The sequence below is a fragment of the Bos javanicus genome, chromosome 11, assembly GCF_032452875.1.
Source record: "Bos javanicus breed banteng chromosome 11, ARS-OSU_banteng_1.0, whole genome shotgun sequence".
Lineage (NCBI taxonomy): Eukaryota > Metazoa > Chordata > Mammalia > Artiodactyla > Bovidae > Bos > Bos javanicus.
Window position 1 is genome coordinate 62853086 of NC_083878.1, and position 26546 is coordinate 62879631.

At 35.8% G+C, this 26546-nt stretch overlaps 1 protein-coding gene across 3 annotated transcripts in view; it reads left to right on the forward strand.

Moving 5' to 3' along the window:
* The window catches only part of AFTPH (aftiphilin), a 74616-nt gene extending 48901 nt beyond the window's left edge, over positions 1-25715 (forward strand). Inside the window, exons 3-10 of one of the 3 annotated variants that reach the window (XM_061432791.1) lie at positions 293-444; positions 2293-2419; positions 2834-2890; positions 6265-6387; positions 11717-11777; positions 13301-13384; positions 17350-17473; positions 24576-25715. In XM_061432791.1, the coding sequence (XP_061288775.1) occupies positions 293-444; positions 2293-2419; positions 2834-2890; positions 6265-6387; positions 11717-11777; positions 13301-13384; positions 17350-17473; positions 24576-24723 (876 nt within the window). In that variant the 3' untranslated portion in view covers positions 24724-25715. Of the gene's footprint in view, positions 1-292; positions 445-2292; positions 2420-2833; positions 2891-6264; positions 6388-11716; positions 11778-13300; positions 13385-17349; positions 17480-24575 lie in introns of those variants that run through there. The other 2 variants (XM_061432792.1, XM_061432793.1) reach the window with 2 other exon arrangements.
* The last annotated feature ends 831 nt before the right edge of the window (positions 25716-26546 follow it).

A 26546-nucleotide genomic window follows, 5' to 3' on the forward strand; every position in this document is an offset into this window, starting at 1 on the left:
CCACTCCAGTACTCTTGCCTGGAAAATCCCATGGATGGAGGAGCCTGGCAAGCTTCAGTCTGTGGGGTCGCAAAGAGTCTGACACGACTGAGCGACTTCACTTTTTTTGTTTATGAGTAGTTACGCTTCTTCCACTTAGTGCTTCCTGTATCTGTCTAGTAGTTCCTGCACCCCTTAGCAGTGGACAGAATATCGGTCTGTGGGAGTGAGTGTGTCTATATTAATGATAAAGCTGTGACACTGTTAAAATTATGAAAGTGAAAATAAACTTTTGGGGGGTGTTTTGATACAGACAGCTTTACTAAACCGCCTGGAGCGAATTTTCGAAGCATGTTTTCCTTCCATATTTGTCCCTGATACTGAAGAAGTAGTTACTTCCCTGAAGCACTTGCTGGAAACAAGCACCTTGCCAATAAAAACAAGAGAGGCCTTAGCTGAAAGTGGGTAAGTAGTAGACACTTTTTAGGTCTACTTGTATATTTGTTAGTTTGACTGTTCTCATTTATAAGGTTATCTAAGGTTATTTTAAACTGTTAAGGTTCTAAAACATTAACTTGTTTAAGTTTAAAAAACCATATTGTGCCTAAAGATGTAATTAAAAAATCTCTCTACCTCTCCACTTTTGAGCTGTTTTTTTAAAAAAATTTCTAAAGCACTATTCTGTTCAGTCAAATTTTGTATATTATTTTTTTATTTCCTAGTATGATAGATGAGAATTTAGATCTTACATCTGCTGTTTTCCTCCCTTCATCTTCCCAATACACTTATGTCATAGTTTTTGGTTAAATTGTTATTTGGTATGTTCATTATTATGATCATGTAAATAATGTTCAAAGCTAAGCCACTATTTCTTTTATAGTACACTTTTTTCCTGGATTTAATGATTTCCTCTTATTTTTTTTAAACTTACTTAATCTGTCCCTACCCTTGAATAGCCTGTTAATACAATCTTACTTGTGATAAGACCTATCAAACTGGCCAATCCATTTTTAACCTGGAGTCTTCCATCTTCCAGTTCCTTCCAGTCTGGAATAGATCAGTCTAGGCGTCCTGTCACATGTTGTCTTGGCACTTCCCTTCAGTTAAATCCCATTTTGGTGAAGCACGTCCTCTAATAGCCTTCTTGCAGGGTAGGTGGGGGGGCAGGGGAAGAAAAGGTTCCCAGGAAGTAAAATACTACTTTATTCTACCCACACTTCACATTTATAATTTAGAGTCTTTCATTGCTGGTGTTTTGATGTTTTACAGTGAAGTATCTTGGTATGGGTCTTTTTTCATTTTCTGACTGAGTACTAGGCACAACTTTTCAATCAGGAAGCTTCTGTTCTTCAGCATTGAGCAGTTGTCTTACAATGCTAGCTACCTTCCCTCCAGTGCCTCTGTTTTCTTTCCAAAACTGCTATTAATTTTTAGATGTTAGAGGGTCTAGATTGACTTTCTAATTTTAATTTCAAAGTTATTCCTGGATGCTTCTCTTATATTTCATTACTCACCACCTCTGGAAGCAGTATTTCTTAATTTCATTTAAGATGAATATTATTTTTGCTTCTTGACTTTTGTTTTGGGGTGATTTCTGAGAATAAAAGGAGATAAAAAGATTGATGTTTTGCCATCTTGAAACCATTTAGATATGTTTTTTAAAAATATGCTAGCTGTACAGACAGTTCATACTCTTAGACCCATGAGATTCATTCTAAGGAAATAACAGAATTCTACAGTAACACACTGTAAAGTACAGGAAGATATTCTTGCCTTACTAGCAATTGGAGCCAACAGTAAAAACAACTTAATTAAAACTGTAGGATTGTGGCTAAATAAATGATGATGCATCTGTCTAATAGGAAGGACATAATAAACCATTGAAAAGGGTACATATGTAGATAAGGAAATGCTTAAAGTCTGAAAAAAGAATACAGAATTTTTTTGTATACTGTAATTGCAACTGTGTGTGGGGGGGTCAAGACTCAAGGAGAAAACATTAAATAGCTCTAGTAAGATGATGAAGTGCTCAGTGATTTCTATCCTCCTTTTAAATGCTTTTGTTTTCAAATTAAGCATAACATACAGGCTAAATTTTTGCTTGATTGTTTCAGATGAGTTTAACTTACTTTCCTCATGACTAAATGTTGGCTCTTGATTTCATTCAGGTAATAGGTACATATATTTACTCATGTTAGACACAAAATTAATTGGAATGTATAATATTTTATAGTCACTTTAAAAGTAGAATTCATGGTGAGAGCTACTGAGTAACCCATTGTTGGTGGCTTCATTGTGTTGTGACCTTTGCAGGGAACTGCTGGATGTGTGGACCGAGCTACAGGATGTCCATGATGCACATGGCTTGAGATATCAGTGGGGTGGCTCCCATAGCAACAAGAAACTTTTATGCTCCCTGGGCATAGACACCCGAAACATTGTAAGTTTATTAGTACCTTAGAAAATCCTTTAATCAACTTACGGATGTTTTTAAATTCTTTCACACCTCTATACAAATTATGATAAGCTAGTTTCTCAGAAAAATAGATACTAATTTGTTTAAATGTTCATTTATTTTAAATACGCCAACGTCTAAGTGTAAATCTATCTAGGTTTTTCTCTGAAATTTCTTATCTTTAGGAAAAGATGTTTTCGTGTTTTTGCTTAACTATGAGATGAAGGAATTGGGCTAGGAGATCAAAACTGTAACCCCATAAGGGCAATTTAACAATTTCTTCAATTTTTCACTCACAATGTATATAATAAAGCATTACAGAGTATTTTGGAAACTGTTTCATTGTATGACAGATCATTCTCTAAATACATATTCTTTCTCTCTAATATACATATGTAGCTCTTCACGGGCAATAAGAAGCAACCTGTTATAGTGCCCATGTATGCAGCAGGATTGGTAAGTACAATGATGCTTTTGCATGTATTTATTATTGTTGCATTTATTCTGTAAAATCAACTTACATAGCATGACATGGAAAGTGTATTTTAAGGTATGGTAATGGCAACCCGCTCCAGTGTTCTTGCCTTGAGAATCTCAGGGACGGGGAGCCTGGTGGGCTGCCGTCTATGGGTCGCACAGAGTCGGACACGACTGAAGCGACTTAGCAGCAGCAGCAACATGGGACCATTAAGAGAATAAATACAATAATATCCTTTTTTGAGCTCATAAATCCCTTCAAGTCTTGATCTGAGGACATTTTTCTGTATTTTATGTATTATAGACACTTTTAGTACTAACTAGTGTTTATAATAGTAGTATAACAGAGAAGGCAATGGCACCCCACTCCAGTATACTCTTGCCTGGAAAGTCCCATGGACGGAGGAGCCTGGTAGGCTGCAGTCCATGGGGTCGCTGAGTTGGACACGACTGAGCGACTTCATTTTCACTTTTCACTTTCATGCATTAGAGAAGGAAATGGCAACCCACTCCAGTGTTCTTGCCTGGAGAATCCCAGGGACGGGGAGCCTGGTGGGCTGCCATCTATAGGGTCGCACAGTCGGACACAACTGAAGCGCCTTAGCAGCAGCAGTGTTTATAACTTTTGTAAAATTCACCTTTGGAAGTCTCTTTTAATTTGCTTTTAAAAAGAAACTGAAGTATCTGAAGCCTTAGATATCATTTGTTTAAATGCATTTCTGATTGTTTTTAAATAATGCAATATTGAAGCCATGGATATATACAAAAGGTTGTAGATAGCAAATTATAACAAATGAAAATGAGCCAGGACCTATAATTGGTCCTTAGTTTTTCCATTAATGTTTTAAACATGTTAAATTTTCTTTTTTCAGATATGCCAGGTAGTCCTGGAAAATGAGGAATTTTCATTCTCTACCTTATCAAGACTCAGTCACATTTTAAAGTTTGATGTGTTGGTGGTTTTTGGCATGTCTTTGAGTTATTGGTGGATAAAAATGTCCTATTAAACTAAAAATAGTTTAAAATTTTTTCACCAATAACTTGAAAATAAGGAGAAAAATACTGTGTTTAAGAAAGGAAAAAAAAAAAACTAAGGAACACTTCGTATGGAATTTAAATTTAAAAACCTTTATGTGCATGTGAAAATGAATTTGCTGTGGAACTTGACCTTATTTTAATCTGCAAACTTCTCTATGAAAAAGCTCTGATTATTGTTACTGAACTGAAATCTTGCTTTGTTTTGTTTTTGTTGGTTTGTTTTGTGAGATTGGACAAAAGCTTCTTTGAGCTTTTTTTAAAAATCAATTTCTGCTCCTTTGTGAATGGTTATCTTGTATTTTCAAAACACCTTGATCATCCCTACTTTCTTTTATGTTGTAGGTAAATGTAGTCCATAATGTTTCTAACTTCTGGGTTATTTGGATCTCTTTTCTCAAGAAGTAGCTTTCTAGGGATTGTTGGTGGTGGTATTGTCACATTCTGAATAGGAAGTAGGAATTTAATTTGTGGGCACTTTCATTCTGCATGTTGGGGACAGTAACCTATTTAATGCTTCTGTGTTAGACTCAGCACATTAGGCAATTTTTTAAGTTTTATGAAGAGTTAAAGACTCATATCTATGTTTTTTTCCCCTCTCTTAATTACAACCTTTTATTAGTAATGTAGTTTTACCATTTTTGTAAGCTTTTAATACCAAAGTTGTTTTAGTGGTTATATCCTCTCCTCCTCTCTCTTTTTGATGCCTTACATTTAGAAGCATTCTTTTTCATATCTGGGTTATCTGATTTCAAATTTTAATGATACCTGAATTTTTTCCATAGTACTTTACACACATGAGATGTTCAATATCTTTTGATCTCATCTGGAGGAATAGTACCTGAAGTAGTCATTTAAGTCACTGGTTCTGAGACTTTGATGTGCATTAGAATTGCTTGGAAGACCTGTTTCAAACACAGAATGCTAGTCACCACCCCCATAGTTTCTTATTCAGTAGGTCTGGGGTAGGAGAAGTTCCCAGATGATAGAGGAGCTACTGATGGGGACCACTTTGAGAACCACTGGCTTTAGGGAGAGTTCACATTAGAAAAGTTGGCTAAGACTAGTAATGGTATACCAAACACATGGAGTCTTTCTAGAAGGGCACACGCCTTTATAATATATATGACATTGAATTAGACCATGAATTTATTTTCATTTTTCAAGATGCTAGATTAAAGCCTTTCACGTGTACTGTTGTTAAGAACTATTGATATATATATAAATTATTTATTTTAGCTTGTGCTCAATTTTATGAAAGTAGGGGGATTCTCCTGAAAGCTTTGTTTTAAGAAATGTATAGATTCTAACTATAAGATTGTTAGACTTAGCAGCTTCCCTGCCCACCCTGCACCCCCCCACCCCCATAAAAGGAGACTTTTATCTGGTTGGTAACTATTCAAGAGCTTGTCATAAAATTCATAAATACATGAATTCTAAATTTCTAAAATTCATAAAAGCTTGGGCCTTCTTCCATGCCAGTAACTTGGCAATGGCACCCCACTCCAGTACTCCCAGGATGGGAGCCTTAGTCCAAAGAACTAAGGCTCCCATCCTGTAGTGAGCAAGGATCAGACACTAAATTCACATTGTAGCATATGGATGTCATCACACTAGACATCCACTCCCACCTCTCTAAGTACCACCATGGTGTAACATGTATGAAGAGTGCCCTTTCCTGCAGTTTTACGTCTGAACATCAGAACAGTATTGCATTCTCAGCACATGGATGTAATATACTGTTTTGCTCACCAAGGCAATGGCACCCCACTCCAGTACTCTTGCTTCGAAAATCCCATGGACGGAGGAGCCTGGTGGGCTGCAGTCCATGGGGTCGCTAGAGTCGGACACGACTGAGCAACTTCACTTTCACTTTTCACTTTCATGCATTGGAAAAGGAAATGGCAACCCACTCCAGTGTTCTTGCCTGGAGAATCCCAGAGACGGGAAACCTGGTGGGCTGCCGTCTGTGGGGTCGCACAGAGTCGGACACGACTAAAGCGATGTAGCATCCCCTCCCCCACCATTCCATGTGTTTGTGCATTTGTGTGACAGTGATAGCCAGGCACTCTAAAGCAAATCCAGTTTAAATTACAAGGTCTTGTTTCAAAAAGTTTGGATTACAAAGGTATTATTATGAAATATTTCCCATTAGAGTGCTGTAAGATTTTCACTAAACAAAATTTAAGACTAGTTTCTTTTTGTCTTCAGTACTTTCCAAATGACCTGTGTTCTTTCTGCTTTCTGCTAGTTTAACTTTCTTGTGAAGTTTATGAACCAATCCTTCCCCCAACTAATAGCTAATATGCCTTTTTCAGGGTATGTTAGAGCCCACCAAGGAACCACTGAAACCACTATCTGCTGCAGAAAAAATCGCTTCCATCGGTCAGACCACCACTATGTCACCAGAAATGAACACATGTACATCTGACCAATTCCAGGTAAAAATATCTGGATGTATATAGATACATTTATGCATGTATGTACACATATGTCCACACACATTGTTGTTTCCCTTAATATATAACTTTTCATTTTTAAAATATTTTTAAAATTTAGTTTCATGATGTGATTTCACTTCTTATTAACATCCTTTGAAATACAATGAGAAAATTCTCTTTAATTTTAAAAAATAGAAAAGACAGTTTGAGAACTGGCTGGTTATGGGTAAGTTCTTTAAACCTATCTAGGCCTTAGTCTTTTTACCTGTAAAATAAGAACTTTGTAGCAAGCAAAAAATCGCTTATAGCTGGTACATTGTATGATCTATTACTGACACATAAATCTGGTAAGTGCTGGATTTTCAAAAAAAGGAAAACATTGCATTTATACCAGCTCTTCAAGTCTGCCATTATGTGTTTTTCCTGAAGCTTGCAAAAATTTTATAAAGTTATAAAATTTAGGTGTGTTATTATATCAATAACTGTTGTTTTAAGAGTTTGAATAAAGCTGTTAAGTTGAAAATGATACAGCCTTTAACAAAATATTGTATAGATTAAGGGAAAAAGAAGGCTCTCTTACCCTTCTTACCCTTTACTTCTTTGGCACATTTAAGCACAAATCATATTTCAGTCAAATATATTTAGTATTAAAAATATATTTAATATTAAAGCCCTTCCTCTCACTTTTTTCCTCGGAGAACATAGCTTACTTGGTTTGCTTACTTTTTTGACATCAAGTTAGCAACTGACTCAGTGCAGGTTAAAATTGTTTTTTTAAATATTAATATTCTTAATGAATATTACCATTTCTAAAATATATTCTTGCTGTGTTTGTCATTTCTTAACCTTAAATATCATCACTAATTATGTCTAACACAAAAATGCATGTTTGGACACCCTTTCCCAAGATGTGTTCCACTGAACACTAATCCCCAGAATTGATTCACTAAAGAAGGGTTCCATAGTGAAGTGAGATCAGGAAATATTTCATATCAAACCCTAAACAAGACTTGGAGGTTCATAACACGTATATTAAGGACTCTGAAAAATCCTGCAGTGAATAACGCTATTTAATTTTATTTCATTTCTCAAATTTACTTGGCCATAGAACCCTTTTCTGTAGGGATCAAGGAAGAAGAGCTTATAACACCTGTAGAACTAGTGTTTTGAAGAACATACTTTGGCAAATGATTTTGTAAAGCAGGGTCCTGCCTTTTCAGGTGTGTTTCAAGAAACATGTAATATTACTGCTGTGTACCACTGTGGTTTATACTTGAGCTTAGCTTCAACATCCCTCTGAAACCAGTTTATTACTGTCACTGAATTCATGGGCATGGAGACCTAATGCATAAAATGCCTGGCCTTACTGATTGGGCAACAGGCAAGGAGCCTTGGGCAAGATGTCTCAGTAGGCTGAATCTGTCCTTAGCTCTCTTCCTTTCATTGGCTATATATTGCCCTCTGGCTATCAGCTATTCTCACAGGCCTGCCATGTCTGTGCAGATTGCAGAATTACAGCACATTCTCACTTCTGCCTCAGTCAGCATTCTTATTCCAGTGCTAGGTGTTAGGAAAGTAATTTGACTAACTGCCTGGTATGTTTTCTGGAAATGGAGCAGTTCTTAATTTGAGCCACTTGTTGTTATTTTTCCTTGCCTTCTCCTCTTCTCCTCCATCCAGCCATTTCTATGTATTACAACCCCATAAGCTATTGCTTATTTTATTAGTTAGCTGTCACCTGTCACTTTTGCCTAGTCATACCTCGATATAATTTAATTACAGACTTGATTAAAAGTCTAGATAACCTAATAAAAAGCATGTGTGTTAATTTAATGGAAGATTTTTAGTAGAAATCAGCGTGTATTAATTTGATGGCAGTTAGTTGCAGCTCCACAAGGATTCAGCTGCTGCCATTTCTGTATATACATATAGACCCCTATGTACTTATAATCAAAGGACTGTCTCCCTAGTTATAGGCAAGTATGGGAATTTTCAGTGACATTGAAGCATATCTAACTTGTTTGCTGGAAGATGGAACTTGGTCTCTTGCTATTTATATTTTTTAAAAGCTCTTTTTAATCAAGTACTTCCTTTTATTGTGTTTCATGTACACTTCTCTTTTTTAAAAATACACATCAATATTGAATTAACAAGTTTATTCTATACTTTTTATGGTATTTTGTGATCCTCATTGGCTTTAGTTTTTAGGCTTTGGAAAACCAATGAAAACAGTATTTCCCAATGGAAGTTCAAAGTTATTTCTGAATTGAGTTGAGCCTATGTAGGTCTGCTGTCTAACATTCAAACTGAAGATTTCAGCATGCATATCAGAATTTTGTGCTGAGATGCCTGACCTCCATCACTAAATTGCATGATCTTTGCTTTGGCTCCATACTTTTGATTAAGGTTAAAATACTCAGCAAACATCTGAAATACATTCTAAAGGTTCTCCATATAAAGTGTATTTCTTATCACTCTTCCTTGGCATACAGTGTATTTATTATTTATCACATAACATTTTGGCTATTCATTCTTCCTCCTAATGATAATTTTCAGGTGAAACAACCATAAACATTAGTGCTAGAAGCTTAGCAAAATGTGTCAGCAAAGATCTGTTCAATACCTGAATCTTTTTCCCCAAAAAAGCATGTGGCAAACCTTCCTTTTATGTTTTGGCATCCTTGAACAGTGACTTTCAAACTTAGCATAGTGGCATAATTCTCATTATGTCTGCATGCTTTTTGATCTGTCTTTTCTATTTCAGTTTGGTACCTGCTAAATGTCTATCTTTTCTTTCAAATGAGTTTGTACTCATCAGTCTTTTTGCCATTACATCTCTTGTTTAGAAATTCAGTATTTTACTGATATCTGTTAATGTGGGGTTTTTATTTTTTTTATTTTTTATTTTTATTTTTTTGATTTTTAATGATGTGGGGTTTTTAAAAAAAGATAATTTTACCTGGAAAAAAAAAACAGTTTACAGATAAAAAGCACGTAGTGATACTTTTTGTTGTTGTTGACATCTTTTTTCACTGAATTTCAAGGTCACACCAATCACAGCGCCATACTGATTCCCCCTTAGTAAGGTTAGGATGTTAACCATGCTTTATTCACTGCCAAGTGGAGTCAGCACTCTGGCTAGCAGTTATCCAGCTGGTTACCACCAGCAGATTTCCTCTCTTAGGCTGCTTTATATTGCTGTTTCAGTTGTGAATCAGAATTTGAGAGTTAGAAGAAAGAAAAAAATGACAGTCTAGCTCTGTACTCTGGTTTTACAATTAGAAAACATATTTGGAAAGACAAAGTAATTTACCTAAAATCACATGTCAGTGCTGTACTTAGGACTAGAACCAAAGTCTCCTGTCTCTAGCCTTTTCTTCCCCCTCTTTTTATTATGAACTTGTCTCCTTTCGTCTCTGCAGTAATCATTCATGCCACATAAAGTTGTTTTTAAATGTTTCATTCCAGTGCTTTCTCTTTGAGTTGCCTGCGTGTCAGTTCCATTAGTTAACCTGTAATTATTTAGGTATCTGTTTTTCATCTGTCTCAATTCCACTAAATTTTGATTCATGATTTAATACCTCATTATTATAATATTGGTTGTATCTTAAAAATGCCATACATGTCTGTGAAAAGTAAAATTCCAGAAAATCATTGAAATATTTCAAAACATACAGGTTCTTGACATCGTTTAGATAAAACATGTTAATGAAAGAGCTTTGCTTCGCTTTACCCAGAAATTTTGTTATTACATAAATCTGAGTTCTGTCCATCTAGTCAGTATTGAATAGTTCTAAAGGTTTTTTTCCTGACTGAGAAGTAGAACAAGTTGAATCTGTTGGAATACCTAGAGCTTTTTGTTTGTTTTTGAGCTCAGCTAAAGAAGATCTTTTATAAATGTTATTTATCAGTCTTGCAGGTAGGTTATGAACTAGATTTTCACCAGGATTTTTAAAATTTTATTTGAAACAATTATAGATTTACAGGAAGTTGCAAAGATCATACAGAAGAGGTGCCTTGTATCTTCACCAGTTTTCCCCACAATCACATTTTGCATAATTATAGAATAATATCAAAACCAAGAATGACATTTGCTCAATATGTGTGTATAGTTCTATGCTATTTTTTCATGTGACCACCACCAGTCAAGATACAGCATTTCCGTCTCCCTCACCAACCCCCCATTCCACCTCTCTCTCATCCTGGCTGCCACTATCACCAGTATTTTATTTTGTTTATATCTCCAGGCCTGACTTGATATGGGGGAGACCAAATGCTTATAGTAACATGCCCGTCATTGGTTATTAAAGCAATTGTATTATAATACCATAGGGTTAGACTTTCAAAATTAGCCAGTTCACGTTCCTTTCCTACAGGGAACAGTGTCTTTGTCTACAGAGAAAAAATGATTATAAAGTTTTAATAAGTGCCTACCTTACAATGAGCAAACAGAAAAAAAAAAGATGATACCATGTTGATAGTAAGAGTCTAGTAAAAGGTTATTTCAATAAGTGTTGCCAACACCACCCCCAAAATAAAAGAGGAAAATGCATTTTTTTTTTGCCCTGTCAGGAATATTCTTAAAGCATGGATCATTTTTTTAATGTTTTGTACTACCTTCCATCTTATATTTATCATTTGCTTATTTTATCTTTATGTGTTTGGCAGTTAACAGAGTTTTTAAACGTAGAATATTCAAATGAGTTCTGAATTTACTTTACATTATTTTAAAAATTAAATTCTAATACTGATTATAAGTAATTTCTAAATTAGAGGTTATAAGTTTTTTTTTTAATTTGTATATATATAAGGAAACCAAATAAATTAACATCCATGTTTATACGGCTAGTTACTTAGTCCTTAATAACCCAGCTTGCTTCCAATTCAGTATGCTACCTTCTCTGTTGCCTTGTATTATCTATTAAGAAATTGTAAGTGGTTAATTATTTAAAATAAAATAGATCACTCTTTAGTGAAAAAAGATCAGTGAGGTTTTCAAGCCAGTAGTTTAAATTATGATTGGAGAATAGATTGAAATCTTGATAGAGAACCAGTCTATAAACTTCTGTTTGAAAACGTAAGATAATTCCATTTCTCAGATACACCATTTTTAATGTCAACAAGCTGTACTGCTTATAAATTTTGCAATTTCAGTTTGTGTTAATATTTGTAGATAACCATCTGAAATTGTAAATTATCCCAACTTTGTCTTTAGGTATTTTATTGCCTAATGATCTTGCTATAATAGTGTTTTGTTCTGTTTTTAAGGATTCTTTATGTTGCTACAACCTATACTGATTAATTTTGATTTTTTGGTTTTCAACTCTAGGAGTCTCTACCACCCGTCCAGTTTGACTGGAGTAGCAGTGGCCTTACTAACCCTTTAGATGGTACGTCTCTCCGTAGAGCCTCTAGCGCCAGAGCTAGAGTTAAGAAAGCTACAAAGTTCAGACAGACTTCTCTCTGCTGATTTCCATTTTTGTTTGAACATAACTTCTTATCTTTGGAAATTCAGGCTTTCTTTCTGAATAGTGATTGCTCAAGAAACCAGCCGTTACTATTATTAACATTATTAATGTCCATATATAAGTAGTAGTAACCAGATAAAATTTTAATTTCTTTTTATCTTAAGTCAAAGAAAAGCTTCTTTATTTCTCACAAATATCTAGGTAGTTTAAATAACATTTTAGGTAGACCAATTTATTTGAAATTTTTTTCTGTAGTTTTAGTTTATGAAATTTTCTTGGATGCCAAGTCTTGTGTCTAGAGGCTGCTTTAAAGCACAAAGCACAATTATTTAACCAAAAACAATGTGCAAATAGATCCATATTTATTGACTCAAAGTAGTTTTCAGACTTAATAATATTTTATAGAGCACTTGTATGCAAATGAAAAATGAATGATTTTCATGCTCCTTTTCTAAAACTTAGCTCAAAATACTAGTAGGTAGTTCCAGAAATAATTGGTTTTTCCTATAGCTTTAAAAGAAAATCCTGAGGAAGGATTAACTTATTCTAATAAGGTGGGGTCTTTTAATAACACAAAATCCTAGGTTTCCTGTGTGTTGATATCACAAGTTTTAATCGGACTCTAAAGTACAATTATTCTTAGTCCTTATACTTCATAAGTTGTTTGAGCCATGGTCTGAAACACCTGTTTCTCTTATCAGCTCTGCCTTAGAGTAGGGGATCCTAGGGTATCTGGCAAGCATCCAATTGAATAACAGTGCTGAAGGAAAGCCTGGATGCACCTTTTGCTGTTGTCTGGTGTCCTATTCAGTCAAATCATCGTGCTTTTTATTAACAACTTCTTTAAAAATGTATACTATTTCTGATTACTGTTTCAGAGTTAAAGGGGAACAGTACAGCTTGAGGTTGCACATCAGGGTAGGGCAGTTATGACATTTCTATTACCTTATTTTATTTTAAACTAAGTTAATGTATTGGTGTGTGTCCTGAAACCGACAACTTTGTCACTTTTAAAATCATTCATTAGAAACCAACACTACTAACATAAAAGATTGATTTGGGCATGTACAGTGATTTAATGTTGGGTTGAGATTAAAGTATTGTTTCCCTTTAACGGGTACACTTTCCCCCTTGGTCTTTCTGGTCTGGCTTCAAGTTTCAATTGAAAGAACTGAACTCCTAACTAAAACCTTACTAAGTGTTAAATTCTTTACATTGTACATGAGAAAATGTACATTGAATTAAACTGTTACTTTAGAAATGTCCTTAGCAATGAAAAACTAATACTGTACACATTGTTTTAATGTTGATTTTAAAATGTGTAATGACTACTAATTATAACCTGCATGTTCAAGTGTGTGTCTTACCCCTTTTTACACATAACCCCTCCTCCCTTGGCTTACCTTCTGTGTGGCTGCCTACCAACACGGTCACTGAATTTCAAGCTAGTGGAGGTTCCACTCTTCTGAACCTTGATTTCTTTGGGCCCGTGGATGACAGTAGCTCTAGCAGCAGCACCACAATCCCAGGTCAGCAGAGTGTTAAAACCACAATTCTAGTATATTTACTAAAAGCATGACCACATCACTTGACTTTCCTATAAACAAGGAAACAGATTGTATTCTCTGTAATGTCTTTCTAATACGTTTCTTTCATCTATTCTACTGTTATTTTCTAGTATCTGACTATAACAGGTGACTTATATGAAAAATGTATTTTAAGAAAAGGTTTGTCAGGGTGTAATAGTCAGAGCTGAAAGTAGTTTCTAGATATAAAACAGCCCTAATGTCCTTTACACAGTTAAAGGCAGGGTGGTTTTTTTTTCCCCTGTAAATAGAAAATGTGATCTTTTATATGCTTATTTTTTAAAGCATATTCTACAAAGCCATTTGAAAAAATACAACTTTAGATATATGAGAATATTTTAGTACACAGTGACATTATAGTGTCTGTGATAATAGAACCTTTACAGATTCTGGCATTCAATTAGTTATTTATTAGCACTGCTAAATGTATAATTAGGTTCCAAAATGTTGGAGTCTAGCACTTAGTTATATAGTCCCACATAGAATTATTACTGTTTTTATGTAGCTCTTGAATAGAAAGCTTACTGTTAGTTTTCCATGGAGGGAAAAAAAAATGTTAAAGGTGATAGTAGAAAATAATTGCTGTGAGATACTAAAAGCTAGAAATTAAAACTTATTGGAGTGCCTGTTAATGTTCAGCCTGGCAGAAGTTCAGTTCATTGACCCAAGGACTAATGTACTTTGTCATTTTCTAACTGAATAAAAAATTAAAATACAATGGCATTTTTATGTTTATATTTTATTTAATATGATTTTAATGACTCTCTCTCATCCCTTCTTGTGCTCTGGTAATCACGCCTTTTGATCACCAGACGGCTGTTAGAGTGCCCTGTAGATGCTGATGCCCAGAATGCATAGTGAGGGTCCCTCTCAGTCCCCGCTAGGATCAGGTAGATAGCCAGCCTGGTTCCTGAGAATTTGCTGGTTTTGTTCTGTTCAACTAGATAACCCTGCCACCCACTTCTAGCAGTTCAGGAGCTATAATGGAAAATGGGGGAGGCTAAGAGAATAGTCAGCTAAGGGTGAGGCTGGGACCCAGGATACCCATCTCCAAGTCTGGTTATGGAAATATGATTGTATTATAAGGATGTTCCAAGGCCATTTTGTAGAATGAATGGATTCCTCAAATCTAATCCCCTGGTTATCATTTTCATTGTTTCCAAGATTTTACAAGCATATAAGAAACTAATCTGTGTCTGGTTTTAACTTCAATATGGTATTTCACTGTTTAAATTACTTCTAAATACATGTGAGCTGTGGAATGACCTGAGTAGTTTTTAATACTTAATGGCGGGTAGGGGAACCAAAACACTTGTGTATCAGTTTCCTTATTACTATAATCCCAAGAATGAAGTCAGTTCAGTTCAGTCGCTCAGTCGTGTCCGACTCTTTGCGACCCCATGAACCGCAGCACACCAGGCCTCCCTGTCCATCACCAACCAAGCTCCTATTTTTAATTTGCTCTCAGCTTTGTTTTGTCATGAACTGTATGATAACTTAAATGAGGTCACTATTTTTGGATGCCTAAAAACCTGGTTTAAATTTAACTTTTGGTTACATTTCAAACTCAGTTAAAAATTATCCATAAGAGCACAAATAATCTGACCAAATAAAGAAGTACAGAAATGACTTGATAACCAGGTTCAGTATACATACACAGCTTAGAGAAGAACAAGCAGTTTCCGAGGTTTAGAGCTGTAATGGAAGTGAAATTAGCATGGTCGATTGTGATCCTTACTTCGGAACCTCTTAAATATTTTTGTTCCATTTTTTCATCAATATGCTCTAGCCTCTATGTAAACCTGATTACTATAAATATGCTTGGACTTGTTTTATTGCTACTGGGTTTTGTTAAAACTTCCATCAAGCTGTAGGTGTAAACACTTTCCTGAGTATTCCATTTCACCACTTGCTTGCACTTTTTCTGACTTGTTTCTGGGAAAGTCATTTTGTCTTAGCTTGCAGTTGTTTATTTTGTGTTTGAGACTTAGGAGGTTGGCATAGAACTTGGTTGGCTAGCTTTATTTCTGTAACTGAACTATGCCTCATTAAGGTTCTGTTTAAAAAAAAAAAAAAGAATCTTTTTCCATTAAAAAAATTTACTCTCCGGTTTTTTGTGTAGTTATCTTGGTTTTGAAAAATAGAGCCATAGTACTTTTTTTTTTGGTGATAATGGTTTTGCAGGGCTGAGGGAGGTTGATTTGGGTTTTGTTTTGTTGTTTTTTTTCAATCTCCCACTTTCCTGTTTGACAGCTAAGTGGCCAGTATTTTACAAACCCAACTAAATTTTCACTAGCACTTTCCTGTTGCCAGTCAGATTGCAGTTGTTTATTCTGCATTATGCATTCACCATCTACCTAAATTTTGTGGTTACTTGGAATAGAACCTTTCACAGTAGAGGAAGGAGGTGCTTTGGGTTCATCTGGTCCTGCTTTACAAGCATCTGTAAATTTTTGCATTTTAGCTGCATATTTATGCTTATTATAGAAATACAAAGAAAGGGGCTTTTAAAGTATATTTTGAAACTGTACCTTAATGAACTATTAAGAACTTGGGAGAGTCAACATTTTCTATAGCCTTCCTCCCTTGTTGGACATGGTAACTGTGAAAGCCGCTTTTGCTGGTGTAATTTCTGTAAACATCTGAGATCTGTGTTTATATCTGCTAGTCAGCTACAAAGCTGGTTCGTAGAAAGCAGTTCCTGATTTTCTTCTTAACCTTGAAATACCCTAAAAGGAGAAAACTTGTGAGCATCAATATATGACTCTATTATATATAATTTTATCTGCTGATCTTCTTTTTAAAGAAATAATAAGTAGAGATTGATGAAACTATAAGACATTTGTACTTAAAATCTGCTTTTCTATTCAAAACTACTGAATTTGCTGAAATCAAAGAAAGAGTATAATTAAAAAATTTTTGTCTGATTGTCTTTATTTTCCTAAGCTTAGCATGAGTTGAAAATACTTGTTACTTGTTTTTTTGTAGTCATCATATTTTATATAAATTAATATTCAAGGAAGTTTTAAAATATGTATGTGTATTTTAAGGAAGTCAGACGGGAAGGATTTTACTAGACTTTTACAATAAACCTAATCCTAATGAACTCAGCTTCATTTTGAATTTTTCCAAGAGGATATTTGAACTGTTAGCCACTAGATTCAGCTGTGAAACTTTAGGAGTATAATTAACCCTTGAGATGATTTTCATTTTGTTCAAAAGTAGCTGTTTTATTCACTTTTTCTGAAAACATTTTACCTCCCCTCTTCTTACCTAAAGAAGAACATTGTGATATATAACTTTTCTTTAGTAATAATTTAATTCTTTGGATAATATTTCATGTCCTCAGATAGTCAGAATGTATTTAAATTAACCAAATCATTTAGTGTATGTGAGACTTTACATTAACTTCCAAATTTGGGGATATGAGTGAAAACACGGAGGAAAAATGGTCATGGAGATAAGGGAAAATGGAAGTTCAAAAACTGTTAAATCAGTCCATTTAAAAACTGAGGTGTCATATTGTGCAACAAATCATTGTGCATTCTATTTGTAAAAGATTGTTAACTTTCGTATCACAGACTAATCCAGTGCTTAGGGAGTTTCCTATAGCAGACAGTTTTTTTTTTAGAAGTATTTGAATGATATCTGCTACATAAATGTTAGATTAATTAAGGCTATATTTATACCAAAGTGGAATTTTGAAAGTGTTTTCCTACTTTATAGAAACTCTGAAAAGTGGAATTTATAATTTAAGAAATAAATAAAGTGTTACAGTGTTCTAAAGATGTGTTGTACTTATAAAGACTCAGATGTTTACAGAATAATTGCCTTTTGCATCTTGGATTGTGGCTAATTGAGTAAGCCATTGCAGCGCACCATCACTGACTATCATTTTGTACTATAAGGTGTGGATCCAGAGTTGTATGAATTAACAACTTCTAAGCTGGAAATCTCCACCTCAAGCCTCAAAGTGACTGATGCATTTGCGAGACTCATGTCCACAGTAGAGAAGACAAGCACATCTACCAGGTAAAAGCTAGTGTTCATTACACCCTAATTTTGAATTCTGTGTTTGAACAAAGTAGCCCAGATGGGAAAGCATATAAGTTGGTGGTATTTCAATATACTGTATTAAAAATTCACTTTACATTTATATAAATGCAATGGATGCCCAATTCTAGAAAATAGTATCAAGTTACATTTAATTATGAATTTACAAGAGGAGAGCTATTTCACGAGAGACTGGAAAGGGCTGACAGATGTGGTCTTTTTCTCTTTCCCTACGCCTATACCTAACTTTGTAACAAAAGAAGAGTCTGATTAAAGAATTGAGATCATAAAACCACTGCACAAATGCTCCTCCTTTTCTTTCCTAACTACTGCGGTGATCATCTTTGGGGTCCGAGTTTGATAATCCCAGAGTCATGTAAGCTAATCCTTTCACCTCCAGGCTAAGAGAGAAGGGCACAGCCACTGTTTTGTTTTCTGAATATTTGCTGACGTGTGGCACCTTTGATTTAGGTCCTGAAGCCTTGTTTTTTAACAAGCCTTCTGGGATCCCCTTAGGTTCATGACCTTTAGAAAAGCAGTTTTCTCAGATACCAGGAATCTCATGTGGGCTTGTGTGTAGGATTCAAAAAACCTTTAGTTTTACATAATTAAGCTCTGAAATAACCCGCTGCTTTGACATGTTAGCCATAGAATAAGGCAGTTTCTAATAAGAAGGTAATCATTATAAAGGAATGGTTATGAAGGTAATCTCTACTGCAAGAGCAAATACCAGTGTTGATTGGGATACCAACTCTGCTGTCCCAAATCTGTGATTCATCAACATTTTAAAATAAAATATTGGGACCCTTCTTGCAGTCCAGTGGTTAAGACTCCACGCTTCCAAGGTGGGGGGGTACGGGTTCAGTCCCTGTTTGAGGAGCTAAGATCCCACATGCTGCATGGTGTAGCCAAAAAAAAAAAGTGGAAATATTTACCTTTGCCCAGTTAGGCAGAGATATTATAGCACTTTCTCCTGGGTAAATACATTCCATTCACATGTCAAATTCTGATTTATCTTTTAAATCAATTCTTCTGTAGAAAAATATCCATTTAAAAACTAACCCTTTTCTTTGTGAATAATAAATGCTTACCTGTCTTAACACTTAGGCTTGAATTCTCACATGGCCTTTTAAACTGTATTGTGTGCTGAAGTATCCATTCAATCGCTATTGTTAATACACTTAATGTTCATAATTAAGAAAATCCATTATTATATGTTTTATAAGCAAGGCTGCCCTGAACTCTTCCCAGGAATGGGTTTGTAGTCTGCTCATTCTTGCTTAGCCACAGATTCTCTCCCTCGTTCTCGTCGCTCATTTCTTTGTGGTAATATTACCTGGCACAGTTAAGCCTCCTATCAAGCTAGTGTGGATTTTTTGCTTGCTTTCTAATTTTTTCTCTTTCCAAATAAGTTGTATTTTCAACTTAATGTTCTTATTACACAAATTTCTCATCCATTTTTTCTATATATGTTAGCTAGAGGCTAATGACTTTAAAAACAAGCAAACAAGCGATGCTCTTTTTATCATTTGGGCTTTGTCCTGCTGCTTTGTGTACAGCCTTTTCTAAGGGCAGTCCTGGTGTTTCCTCTGCAGTCTCACTGAGTGAACGGTAGTAATGTTGAAAGTCTCTGTGGTGAGAATTTACTGTTTGTGCCATTAGGAGGAGCTCTAAGCCACATAGTTAACCTGCTTGCTTTCCTAACTTTTCAGCTCACCCTTGAAACATTCTGTACACTAAGGCACTCTTCCACTCTTCCAACTTAAATAACTTTAAGTTATTTTCATTTTTTTCTCTTATTCTTTACTGTTATGGGATGAACTGAAACTATAGCGTGCATCTTGGGGTTAGTGCCGTAACTGAATTGGTCACTAATACCTGTCCAGCTTCACATTTAAAACACAATAAATTGAAAGGAAAACAAGTTGCCACCTTTGAATTTTCTGTTTTGAGGAATTAACTATTTGAAAATGGTGAGAAGTGCAAATATTCACAGGTCTTACTATTAGAAGGTAATACTGTAAAATGTCCCCATGAGTGAATCTCAGTTGTACAGGGAAGAGAGAGGGTGGTGACATAGTTGCAACAGAATTTTTTAAGTGTCTTTGTTATTTTTAGGTTTTGTTTCTTTTTTTGTTTTTGATTAAAACAAAATTTGAAGCGTACACCCCAGCAAAATATTGGCTTTTGTCATTACACAGAAGACACAGTGAAAAAGCATTGAGGAACTGTAGTGTGAGGAAGGGTTAAGAAACAGTGGTCTAGGTAGAGGGAATTTGCCATATAGCAAACAACATTCCATACTCTTTTCAAACGCCTTTGCATATACGTAAGAGAAAATACATGTGCTCTTCTCTTTCTAAACATAGGTTGTGAAAGTGACTTACTTTTTAAAGAAATGGAAGTTCTCAAGTTTTAAAATAGTTCCATCTTCTAGCTTACCTTTTCTAATACAGAGAAAAATTACTTCCTAATCTTAATCAGTGTGTAGCAGCTAGTTAATAGCCACAGACTTTTAGCTGAAGCTTATATAAGCCAAAGGACTAGTTGCCAAAAGGCATACATGGTTTTTTTGTTCTTTTTTTTTGACCTTTTAATTGACATGTATTCACATACTATGAAATCCACCCTCCTCAAGTATACGATTCAGTAGCTTTTAGTGTATTTGCAAGGTTGTGCGACCATTGTTATTGTTGAGTCGCTCAGTCATGTCCAACTCTTTGCAACCGCATGGACTGCACATGCCAGGCTTTCCTGTCCTTCACCATCTCGCAGAGTTTGCTCAAACTCGTGTCCATTGAGCCGGTGATGCCATCCAGCCATCTCATCCTCTGTCATCCCTTTCTTCTCCCGACTTCAGTCTTTCCCAGCATCAAGGTCTTTTCCAGTGAGTCGGCTCTTCACATTAGGTGGCCACAGTATTGGAGCTTCAGCCTCAGCATCAGTCCCTCCAGTGAATATTCAGGATTGATTTCCTTTAGGATTGACTGGTTTGATCTCCTTGTATGTAGTCCAAGTGCCATAGTTCAAAAGCATCAATTCTTCAGTGCTCAGCCTTCTTTATGGTCCAGCTCTGACATCCATACATGACTCCTGGAAAAACCAAAGCTTTGACTAGACGGACGGTAAAGACAGTCGGCAAAGTATTATCTCTGGTTTTTAATACGTTGTCTAGGTTTGTCATAGCTTTTCTTCCAAAGAGCAAGCATCTTTTAATTTCATGGCTCCAATCACCATCTGCAGTGATTTTGGAGCCTAAGAAAATAAAGTCTGTCACTGTGCAACCATTACGACGATCTAATTCCAGAGCATTTGTATCATCCCTAAAAGAAACCCCATACCCATTAGCAGTTACTCCCTATATTCTACTTTTTCTAGCTCCTGGCAGCATTAATCTGCCTTCTATGTCTGTGGATTTTCATATTCTGGTTATTTCATACTAATGGAATAATACATTGTATAGCCTTTTGTGTCTGACTTCTTTCACTTAGCATAATATTTTCAAGCTAGCCATATTGTTGCATATTTTGGTACTTTCCATTCCATTTTATGGCTGCCTAGTATTCCATTGTATGGCTGTACCACATTTTGCTTATCCATTAATCAATTAATGTACATTTGAGTTGTGTTCACCTTTTGATTGTTATAAGTAGTGCTGCCATGAACATTCATGTACAAGTTTTTGTGTGGACAAATGCTTTCAGTTTTCTTGTTGGTGGAACTGCTGTGTTACATGGTTATGCTACACTTAATTTTTTGAAGAACTACCAAACTGTTTTCCAAAGCAGTGGCCCCATTTTACATCCCCACTAATAATGTTTGAGAGTTCCAATGTCTCTACATTCTCACAAGGCTTGTTATTGTCTGACTTTCTGGTTATAACCATCCCAGTGGGTATGAAGTGACATCTCATTGGCATTTTGACTCACGTTTCCCTGATGGCCAGTGAAATTGAGCATTTTTTCAGGTGCTTGTTGAACAGTTGTGTCTCTTCTTTAAGGACATTTTTGTTGTTGTAAGAGTTCTTCTGGATACTTGACCTTTATCAGGTATGAGTTGCAAATGTTTTCTCTCATTCTGTAGGCTGTTTTTTCACTTCCTTGGTTAGTGTCCTATGAAACACAAAAGTTTCTTAATTTGATGAAGCCCTGTATAGATATTTATATATGTACATATATACATGTATGTGTATTTCATTGCTTGTACCTTAGATGCCATGTCTAAGAAACCATTGCCTACTTCAAGGTCAGGAAGTGTTGCGCTAACTTTCCTCGTAAGTGTTTCATAATTTCAACTCCTACATTTAGTTCTTTGATCCATTTTGAATTAATTTTTGAATATGATGTAAGGTAGGGATCCAACTTCATTCTTTGGCACATGGATATGCAGTTATACCAGCAATAGTTGTGGAAAAGACTGTTTTTTCCCAGTTTCTCTCTTGTTGAAAATCAGTTTAACCATAATTGTATGGGTTTATTTCTAGACCCTTAATTGTATTGCATTGGCCAAAAGGATAAATCTTGGGAGAATATAAATCAAAAATAGGTCATTGCCTCTGCCTCTTGGGGAAAGGCCACGATGTAACATTTTATTTTCAAATTCTCAAGCATTTTCTTCTTTCTTATATTGTAAGAAAACTAGAGCACATCAATTCCTTAGTGACTACAGATAAATGCACAAAATATGTCAACTATGTAAACTTTCTCTTATTTTTAAATCCAACTTCAGATAGCCTTCAAGTAGTGCCTCTGAAAGAAGGCAATTGGTAGAAACTCTAGAATAATCTTTACCAACCATTCCTTGGGTGAAAACGTCTTTGCTCTCCTTCCCCACACCCCAGCTGCGCTCCACAAATGAGGAAGTGCATTTAAGTGCGATTTTACTTATTACTGTTTTTAATACCTTTTTATCTTTACAAAAGCAGTAAGAATAGAAAGAAAATACAGACAAAATGTTTTTAATTAAAGTATCACATTCTTACCAGTCATATCACTATAACTCCCTAGTTCAGTTCTTTCAGATCTTTATTTTTGCAAATATACACATACAGTTGTTTTAACCAAAAATGAGATTTTATAGTCTATACAAATTGAGCCTACTCTTGTAGTCAGTGGTCTCCATCTGTCGATTTCAGTCAATTTTCATTTCATCTAACACTCAGGCTGTATGTATTCAAATTCCCAAGAGTGTCCTTTCTCTCTTCTTTCTCCAGATCAAAATCTAGTCTAGGACTTTTGTACTTAACTGTTAGGGCTAGGTCACTTTCAACCTAGTATATCTACCTCCATCCCTCCTGTTGGCTTCTCAGTGTAACCACACTCGCTGGTTGAAAAGATCAGTCCATGTGTCCTAGAGGACATCCCAACCTCTGGATTTGTCCATTTGCTTCCTTCAAGTAGTTTTCAAATGTTTCTCCATTTCCCTTATTTCCTATCAACTGGATATTCTGTCTAAAGGTTTGATGGATTCAGGTAAAACATTTTGGCTGGAAGACATCACAGGTGCTGTGTCACATCAGAAGACACAATGTCATTTTGACCCTATTGTGAGTGATGCTGAGATCGACTACTGGTGAGAGGCTGCCCTTTCCCGTGGAGCTTTCCAGCTGTTCACTCTGAGACTAAGAAGTGCACCAGCCTCTCTGGTTTCATTTTGGAATAACGCAGATAGTTTCCCATCCACTTCATAGTTTTTCTGTGATTTAAATGCCATTAAAAATGTAGATTTTAATCAGAAAGAATTTGGAGTGTTAATTCTATTCTTCTGAGAAACCCTAGAACTGAGGTTGATCTGCTGATGGTTTCAGTGTGCCTGAAGCTGACCTTCATATTGGAAGACCAGTCCTAAAAGTCTGATGTTTGGTTTTTTCAGTTGTTCTGTAAAATATTTTTGTTTCAGCCTGAACTCAAATGTGATTACAACAGAAAAGTGCAGGTATTAAAGGCTTGCATCTATCTTTCCTTTCTTGTTTCATCTCCTGACTTCCTTCACCACATCCTAAGGACAAAGAAAAATTTTAAGTGGAAGAAATGACTTGTGTCCCACCTAATAGAGTACCATAAAGAGAACGGAGCCTTGTAGAGTCAACAGTTGTAAACGAACTTTGGTCTAAAATTAATATCATTATGACTGCAACTATTCTTTCAGTGTATTTAACATCCTAGAAAAAATAAAGGTTGAATTACAGTCCTGTGCTCAATGTGAGCCACAGTTGAGACTCGGTTGGCATTTTCTGTAGCACACTGAAGGACCCAGGTCAGCAGGAGCTCTTCCTCTCTGTCCTGGGTCCCACACTGCTCATTTCTTATACTAGGGGCATTTCATCTACAGGACCCATCAGATTTCGAGACTCCCCTCTCCCTGAGTCCTTCCTGCCTGGGTGCATTCTTGGCCTCAGCAGCTGGTCCTAGTGCTGCAGGCTTTGGACCAACCATCTGTATCCCAGTGGAGCAGAGGCTGGGTGTTTTTGAGCTGAGGGCTTTCTGTCCTGGAATTCCCCTTTGGGGTTTCACCTGAGGTGAAAATTACTTAATGAGGGCTTGTGCCAGACATACTTTATGTTGAGATAACTGGTAGTTTCTCAGTGGGGAGGGGGACATCTAATCAGGTGGAGTTTACTAGGGCTTCAGCATTATGTTTCTTCTTGGTAACTGTTTTTTATTTTTGGCTGCGCTGCACAGTATGCGGGATGTTAATTCCCCAGCCAGGGATCAAACCTATGCCCCCCTGCAGTGGATGCTCAGAGTCTTACCACGGGGCCACCAGGGAAGTCCCTAGCATTTTAAAAGTACGCCTGGGTAGATTCTTCTAACCTTAAATAGAGCTGTGAGCTGTACACGGGTACAGTTAGGCATGTCTAACTGTAATGAACATACATAAATGCGGTGTGAGTTTTCAGAAGAAATTTCACCTCGGGCACAGAAAGCACTCAACACCAAGGTATGATGAGGTTCAGGGACTGGCAGAGGAGAAGATACTCAGGTCCCCACAGGTTGCTGTCTGCTTTGAGAGTGGATTTTCTCCCATTTGGCCCATAGCTAAAGTCACTTTAAGACACTTGTCTTTCTTCATTTGTCAACAGGAAACCGAAAAGAGAAGAGCACCTGAGTGAAGAAGCCATCAAGGTGATCGCCAGCCTTCCTGACCTAACGTTCATGCATGCCAAGGTGTTGATGTTCCCGACCACCTTGACACCTTCCACAAGCTCCCAAGAGAAGGCAGATGGATAACTCATGTGAACTGGACAGTTTCAATTGCTTTTCCTTCCCTCCAGCCCTTCCCTACCATCAAAAGCATACCTGCTCTAATTAAAAAAAAAAAAAATTAAAAGTTCAGCTGATTTGTTGGTAAGCCGCACTAGAAAGGTATACATAGTAATGTATATTTATTTACATACTGAAGTCATAAATTTATATTAGAAACAAATGTAAATAATCGGGGGTGAACATTTTTGAAGATTTATTCTTTTTGTGTTGCTGGGGTGTATACATTTATGTCTTTGTGAAATACACTGGTGGTGTCCTTCTTACACAACTTTTGAAATAAAAAATGAAAATTAAAAACCCAAATCTCCACTGTCTATGAAATCCCCTTCAGCCTTTTCAGATTTCATTGAATGTCCCATTAATTTTCCATATTGTATATTGAATTACTTTTGCTATCATAAATAAGCTCCAAGTCCCTGTTTAATTTTTTTTTTTTTTAATTTTATGTGTGGTGGGTTTGTTTCAGGTCTGGCTTTTGTTATCATTTTTGTGCTCTTTTTTAATCTTTTCAATCTGGCCTATTGCTGTTTGACCTTTTGCCAGGTACTTGCTTTGATTGGTCTTTTGTTATAGGGTATGGATCATTGTCAGAACTTGATTGAAGGGGTTTAAAGAGATTGTGTGTGTTTTAAATCAGTTTGGTTTGGAGAAGGACCAAATTACATGAATGTCTTACAATGAAATTTACTTGTTACTGATTTTTTTTTGTTCTATTGTACCACTATTTTTTGAGGATTTTGCACAGTGTAAAATGACATAATCATAGATTGCTATGGTTTAGGCTGTATATACAGTAAAAACTATGGGTTTTAAATGTTTGGGGAAATTCCTATGGAAAAAAGAAAGACATGTAGAAGAACCTCTAACAAGGTTAATGTGCATGCCTAAGGTCTTTTGAGATTTCAGTGTGTAAATTTCCTTTTAGCTTACACAAAAATAAAATAATTTAAAAGAAATTTAGCCTGGTGTCTGTACTTTGGTATCTAAAGGAAAATGTCATGAATTTGGACATTAAGTTTTATCTCATATTAATGTATTTCAATCCAGAGAAAATCATTTGGTAGGGCTTTCACTTTATTAAAACCAAGAAGAATTAGATTCTCACCCATAGGAATTTGAAACAACCCTTTAAATAGCTAAGCTGTTTTTATGTAGTACATGAGAGCATACAAGAAATTTCCATGATTCATGATAATGTATCTTTGGCAGAACTGGTGAAGTTAAATAGGGATGTATAGGGAATTTTTTTTCTTCCTAAGAAAATATATGCATGAAACTAAGGTGAGCAGAAAATTTCTCAAAAGCACTTTTAAAATATTGTTACTAGATTAGGTGTTGCTTTAGCAAAGTCACATGACCCATTTCATTAGAAGCAGGCAATCAGCCCAACAGTAGTCCACCTCATCGGCTACGGGAGTGTTCCATTGGAACTCTTCTGTACCTCTGTCATTGACAGAGATTCCTGTGTTGCCAGGTTATTACACGGGCCATTGCAACAGTTGCTGGAGTGTAAATTAAGTAAGGCCTGAAGCAACGATGCTTATCCAGTCCATCTCCTGCCATTTCCCCCAACTTTTTTTTTTCAGAGAAGGCTTTCCTTCAGAATAATCACAAGTTATCAGTGCCCGGTGGACCTTCTGAATGGAAGGATAAAAGTATTCCTCAGCAGACTTTTACTTGTTTCAGTAAATTGAAGCTGAAGGGCTGCTTATACAGTCCATTACAACTAAAGTATAATGGTAGCTTTCATCAGCCTAAATTCAGAGCCCATTTATTAGCTGTGATAC